Raw genomic sequence first — 7,500 nt, 5'->3', positions numbered from 1 at the left:
TGTGGCCAGGAAGTTGTTCACAAACAGACAAACAATGGCGAAAACATAACCTCCTCCCAACTTGGTTGGCGGAGGTAATGAGGGGGGGGGGGGGAAATTCCGAAGTTGCGCAATGAATGAAAAGTTGAAAAAGCAGGATGCTAAATGGGAACATAGATGTAGTAGAAGGCTGAAATGAGGCACTTAGGGTCCTAAGGTATGTTGCAAGACCCTTTAATAAAGTCTAGGGTACGCGTGAAGTGCACTGAATGGCTCAATCACCCCGTGGAGGAAAAGTTTCCTTAATGAAAATTTCGACCTACCTTTGAGCACAAACAAAACGTAAGAAAATATTTTTTATTTTGCAATTTTGGATTGATAGGTTGGAGTAGTCACTGAACATAACTAGAGCAGCTATTATTATTATTATTATTATTATTATTATTATTATTATTATTATTATTATTATTATTATTATTTGCTAAGCTACAACCCTAGTTGAAAAAGCAGAATGCTATAAGCTCAGGGGTTCCAACATAGAGAGAGAGAGAGAGAGAGAGAGAGAGAGAGAGAGAGAGAGAGAGAGAGAGAGAGAGAGAGAGAGAGAGAGAATTCATAACCTGTTTTCTCTCGATACGAATAGCTGGGATTGACGGAATAAAAAATTAGACTTACCTTGTGATGGTTGATGCTAGAGAGAGAGAGAGAGAGAGAGAGAGAGAGAGAGAGAGAGAGAGAGAGAGAGAGAGAGAGAGGGGGGGAGAAATGAACTACATAGCATTTATCCCCCAAACAGATCGTTCCATTATTGTGAAGACCAAGGGTCCTGCTTTCTGAGCAAAAGCACTGAGGCAGACGGTCCACAAACCAAGAATTACACCTGCATTCACTACATAGACAACCACGAGAACCAGACGTTCGATGACCTGCCCTCGGCCGAAGTGGACAACCGCCTCCGGAGTTACATCAGCGATAAGAAGTTTTATTTCAGTATGAAATACATGGTAATGTATATATGAATACTTCCATAGCTTTTGTACCGTTGTCTTCCACTGTCTTGGAGTAGAGTTCTCTTGCTTGAAGGTACACTCGACAGCGCCATAGCCTCTGTATCATGGTCTCTCACTGCCTAGGGCTAGAGTTCTTTTGCTTGAGGGTACACTCGACAGTGCCATAGCCTCAGTACCATGGTCTTTCACTGTCTTGGGCTAGAGTTCTCTTGCTTGAGGGTACACTCGACAGTGCCATAGCCTCTGTGCCATGGTCTCTCACTGCCTAGGGTTAGAGTTCTCTTGCTTGAGGGTACAATCGACAGTGCCATAGCCTCTGTACCATGGTCTCTCACTGCCTAGGGTTAGAGTTCTCTTGCTTGAGGGTACACTCGACAGTGCCATAGCCTGTGTACCATGGTCTTTCACTGTCTAGGGTTAGAGTTCTCTTGTTGAGGGTACACTCGACAGTGCCATAGCCTCTGTACCATGGTCTTTCACTGTCTTGGGGTAGAATTCTCTTGCTTGAGGGTACACTCGACATGCCATAGACTCTGTACCATGGTCTTTCACTGTCTTAGGGTAGAGTTCTCTTGCTTGAGGGTACACTCGACAGTGCCATAGCCTTTGTACCATGGTCTTTCACTGTCTTGGGGTAAAGTTCTCTTGTTTGAGTGTACACTCGGGCATGCTATTCTATCTTATTTCTCCCTCCGCCCATTTTTTAAGTTTTTTATAGTCTATATATGAAATATTTATTTCAATGTTGTTACTGTTCTTAAGATATTTTATATTAATTGCTAATTACTTTTCTTGTAGTTTCCTTACTTTCTTTCCTCTCTGGGCTATTTTCCCCGTTGGAGCTCTCGGGCTTAGAGCACTCTGCTTTTCCGACTAGGGTTATAGCTTAGCAAATAATAATAATAATAATAATAATAATAATAATAATAATAATAATAATAATAATAATAATTATTATTATTATTATTAGTAGTAGTAGTAGTATTATTATTTTTTTAAATATTCTCCAGTTTCGATCTTCCTTTCGTTAGGAGATTTTGAGGTCCTTGGCAGGACAAAATGTCTAATATCTTCACTCCGTTATATTGTCGATTTTTGTGTGAAAAAAGCCTAATGATAAGTAAATTTAACTTGAAAGCCTTAATATCCTCAGCATTTCGGATGGCTAAACTGTTAAAAATTTGCATTAAAAAAGCAGTAAATGCCTGGCAACATTTATTCCAGGATTTTCTCCGTTTGTAAAAACGGATATATTGACATGATTAATATTACGGTCACCAACCCGTAAAAGATAATAAGAAAAGTAAGGTAAAATACCCCATGCTATGCTCACAATTGTAATGTTTGTTATGTAATCAATTTGATGACAAGGTTAACTCTATTTGGGGGAAAGATAGCCGTGACTTGTTTTAAACACGTCCCTTTTATATACACGATATCTCTCGGAATGTTCACTCCAGGGGAAAGAACTCTGTGATACTTCTGAGGTTAAATTCTCTGGTATATCACTCGCAGGCAATATCCCAAGTAGAAAGCCCCCTTTGAGGAGCTTCCGTCAGGACGACACGGCTATCTCACCCAAAAATAGATTTTCCCTATGTTAAAATCCTTTATCTAATCAATTTGAATTCTATTATCTTACATTAACAGTTCTCATTTTCTCCCAAAGGAAATAGAAGTCAACTTCACAGCCACGCAGCATATCATGTTCCAAAATCCCGATCCGACGGATCCAATCAGAAAGCAGTTCTATTTGTACGAACGACACCGCACAATCCGGGACCCGGACGCCATCTTGGAGACGGTAAGAACAGATTGGGTTGCTCTGGATAAAAGCATTTAGAGGTTTAAAGACCGCTCGTGAATGGCAGCGGTAAGTGACAGTGGCATTGCCCTATCAAGGACAATGCCACAGACACTGACCACACACACACACATATATATATATATTAATATATATATATATGTATATATATGTACATATATATACATATATATATACATATATATATATATATATATATATATATATATATATATATATATATATATATAGATTTACTTAATTCTTAAATAGGACGTATCTAGCATTGTCAATGTCCTGTTTTAAAGGTTTAAAGGCCACTCATGAACGGCAGAGACAAGGGACAGTGACATTGCCCTATCAAGTACGACAATCCCCTAGAGACTGACCATATATATATACATTAGATCAGCAACCAAGGCAACTCTCCACCCAAGCTAGGACAAGGGAGGGCCAGGCAATGGCAGCTAATGACTCAGCAGGCAGACCCATATGCTCCCCCAAACACTAACCCCGATCCCTAGCTCACATGGATGGTGAGGTTGCAGCGACCAAAGGAACTAACGAGTTTAAGCGGGACTCAAATCCCAGTTTGGCGATCACCGGCCAGGGAGGTTACCAATAGGGCACGACAACCCTAGTGCCCTTAAAGTAAATGTTTCAGGCATTTCTATGCTTAAGACAAATCTGTTTTCAAATGAACAGTAAGTCGCTCTTAATGTGTCACTTCATAACACACGCAGGGTTGTGGTGGCCGATATGGTAACGTCTCTGACTGGTGAACGTCAGACTGAGGTTAGAGTCACACTCAAGGGTAGAAGAGACTCTTTAGTTATGGTAAGCAGCTCTTCTAGGAGGACACTCCAAAATCAAACAATTATTCTCAAGTCATGGGTAGTGCCATAGCCTCTGTACCATGGTCTTCCACTGTCTTGGGTTAGAGTTCTTTTGCTTGAGGGTACAATAGGGCACAGTATTCTATCTAATTTTTCTTCCCCTTGTTTTGTTAAAGTTTTAATAGTTTATATAGGAAATAATTATTTTAATGTTACAATTCTTAAAATATTTTGTTTCCTTGTTTCCTTTCCTCACTGAGCTATTTTTCCCTGTTGGGGAAGCCTGAGCTTATAGCATCCTGCTTTTCCAAGTAGGGTTGTAGCTTAGTAAGTATTACTAATAATAATAATAATAATAATAATAATAATAATAATAATAAATAATAATAATAATAATAATAATAGTAATGAAAATAATAATAATAATAATAATAATAATAATAATAATAATAATAATAATAATAATAATGTGTATTGTTTTATTTACAGAACGACAATTCGCTCCTTGGCTGTATGACCCTGTGCGTATCCTGGAAAGAGTTCCGATGTGAGACTATCGTCCACAACGAATTTGAAAACGATTGTTTCCTGTACACTCAACACGCCAAGGAGATGAACCAGACTCGCTTTGAGACGAAGTTGGATAGTTACGTCCACACCAGTAAGTCTATGGCTCAGTTACTGTTATCATTATCAATATAATTATTATTATCATTATTATTATAATTATTATTATTATTGTTGTAATTATTATTATTGTTATTGTAGTTATTATTATTATTATCATTATTATTATTATTATTATTATTATTAATAATATTATTATTATCATTATTATTATTATTATTAATCATTAATTATTATTATTATTATTGTAATTATTATTATCATTAATTGTTAATATTATTATTATTATTAATTACTAATATTATTATTATCATTAATTATATTATCATTATTATTATTATTATTATTATTATTATTATTATTATTATTATTATTATTATTATTATTATTAATTATTAACTATTAATTATTATCATTATTATTATTATTATTATTCTTACTTGCTAATCTACAACCCTAGTTGGAAAAGCAGAATGCTATAAGCCCGAGGACTCCAACAGGGAAAATAACCCAGTGAGGAAAGGAAATAAGGAAGCTACAAGAAAAGTAACTAACAGTTAATATAAAATATTTTAAGAACAGCAACAACATTAAAATAGATCTTTCATATATAAACTATAAAAACTTTGATAAGAAAACAAGGGGAAGAGAAATGAGATAGAATGGTGTGCCCGAGTGTACCCTCAAGCAAGAGAACTCTACCCCAAGACAGTGAAAGACCATCTGTAGGCTATGGCACTACCCAAGACTAGAAAACAATGGTATGATTTTGGATTAGCCTTCTCCTAGAAGAGCTGTTTACCATAGCTAAAGGGTCTCTGTTTCTTTAATTTTTTTATGATATTAACCCAGTGAGCTTCTTGATGACCTCTTCTTAACCTAGGGCCGATTTAAAACAGGAAAATTAATGGAAGAAAGTAGACCTGACCTGGCAGGCAACGACAACCCACTTGTTCAAGGCTTTATAATTCCAAGATAATATATATCATACATAGGCCTGCCTGGCATAACAATCTAGCTTAAGTTATGACAATTCATTTATTCATAGTACTAGAATTCCCATATCATTAATTTGGAGGGAAGCATTTACATCTTACTCGAGTCTTTATTGAGGTAAAAGATTAAGTGTCCAAACAGAGAGGGAACCAGAGATATACTTTAAACATTTAAATATAGAAGTCTAACTGTTGGTGGGTAATATTCCAGTAGAGTCCCACCCAGCGCCATTACCGCTTGCCAGTACATAGGAGCTTGATGTTTTTCTTCTTTCGCAAGCAAAGCGAGCGCACGGTGAAGCAAAAACCATTAGATTTCGGTAATATTTCGATAGAGACTAATGGTTTTGGCTCAGCCGTGCGCTCCCTTCGCTCGCGAAAAAAGAAAAACATCAAGCTCCTATGTACTGGCGAGCAGTAATGGCACTGGGTGGGACTCTACCGCAATATTAACTGTTGGTGTTGTTAACCGTTGTAGTAAATCGATGTGTTAAAAAACAAAATGTGATTCTCTTTGCTAAAAAATGGGCAACAACGAAAAAGGCGATCTGCTCGGAACAGAAATAGCACCTGAACATCATACAATTCTCAAAAGGAATAATATACAGCCCACATAATACAAATAGCTATATAAAGGTGAACTTAAGATATTATATCCTTAAAATCTGAGGGACAATTGGTCATGAACAATTTTCATTTCCAAAACAGAATACTTGAAAGATATTAATTTTCATCAATAATTATGATTAACCCTAGAGTTCTCTTGCTTGAGGGTACACTTGGGCACACTATTCCATCTTACTTTTCTTCCTCTTGTTTTGTTAAAGTTTTATAGTTTATACAGGAAATATTTATTTCAATGTTGTTACCCTTTTTAAAATATTTTATTTTTCCTTGTATTGTTTCCTCACTGGATTATTTTCCCCGTTGGAACCCCTAGGCTTATAGTCTCATGCATTTCCAAATAAGGTTGTATCTTAGCAAGTAATAATAATAATAATAATAATAATAATAATAATAATAATAATAATAATAATAATAATAATTGAATATTTGTAGTTATTCCTAGTAATTTCCAGTCTAAACAAACACTTATATGCATCACTCAATTCAAGGGATTTATTAGCAAAACACACCTTATTCAAATACGGCAATTTGGAACCCCCCCAAAAAAAAAAAATCAAGTTGCCCTTCGTAATATACGTAAATACAAATTTTCATTCTCTTACGACAGAGAAATCTATCGCCAATCGTAAATATCAGTCCTCACAGACCACCTTATACTATAAATCTTAGGACTGCCCCTGTTTACAATACAATTTTCATTATTTCGAGTCAAGTTCCTGCAGCAGACAATTGTAAACCATTAAACGAAAATTACGAAATTGACAGTTCATTACGTCATTTGCAGTTTATGTATTTCATAGTTTCTTTTCCTCGAAGGGCTATTTTTCGACGTTAGAGCCCCAGGGCTTAGAGCATCCTGCTTTTCCAACTAGGGTTGTAGCTTAGCAAATAATAATAATAATAATAATAATAATAATAATAATAATAATAATAATAATAATAATAATAATAATAAATTATAATAATAAAAATAACAATAATTATAATAATAATAAATAATAATAATAATAATGATGATAATAATAAATAACAAATAATAAATAATAATAATAACAATAATAAATAAATAAATAATAATAATAATAATAAATAATAATAATAAAAATAAAAATAATAATAATAATTAATGTTGACCATATGAATTCAGTGTCTATATGTAAGCAACCCATAGCACAATTAACAGCGCAAACTATAGGAACCGTAAGTTTAGCAGAAATCGACGTCAGTCACAAATATTTTTACATATCCAAGCACAAGTTAACTCGGAAACATAAAGCGCAGTTGATGTGTGTGACCTTTGCGAAGATGAAGAAGATACCACAGAACATTTATTTCCATGCCCAACATTTGGACAGTTAATGGAACTAGACACATGTGTAGGTATGTTACAAAATCCAAGCTGAGATCTGGTTGCATTTATAAGTAGGGCAATGTGTATGAAAGAATTTAAAAAGTCCAAACTGACCACAATTGATAGCCAAAACTGATGATAGCAAGGTATTATCCCAACTGATTTCTAGGTAGAATGGGATACAAGTAGAGATTAAGAATCTTATTATCAATTTATTCATGATACAGGTAAAATAAGCTTAATTATAATAATAAGAATGAGCTATTTATAA

At 34.8% G+C, this 7,500-nt stretch overlaps 1 protein-coding gene across 1 annotated transcript in view; it reads left to right on the top strand.

Moving 5' to 3' along the window:
- LOC137650495 (uncharacterized) overlaps positions 1 to 7,500 on the top strand; it is a 51,561-nt gene that overhangs the window by 34,571 nt on the left and 9,490 nt on the right. The window contains exons 16-18 of the mRNA XM_068383722.1: positions 776 to 983; positions 2,659 to 2,793; positions 4,119 to 4,290. Of these exons, the coding sequence (XP_068239823.1) occupies positions 776 to 983; positions 2,659 to 2,793; positions 4,119 to 4,290 (515 nt within the window). The remainder of the gene's footprint in view (positions 1 to 775; positions 984 to 2,658; positions 2,794 to 4,118; positions 4,291 to 7,500) is intronic.

Source organism: Palaemon carinicauda, chromosome 12 (genome assembly GCF_036898095.1).
Source record: "Palaemon carinicauda isolate YSFRI2023 chromosome 12, ASM3689809v2, whole genome shotgun sequence".
Taxonomy (NCBI): domain Eukaryota; kingdom Metazoa; phylum Arthropoda; class Malacostraca; order Decapoda; family Palaemonidae; genus Palaemon; species Palaemon carinicauda.
Note: the sequence above shows the minus strand (reverse complement) of the source record. Positions and strands in the feature narration are given on the sequence as shown.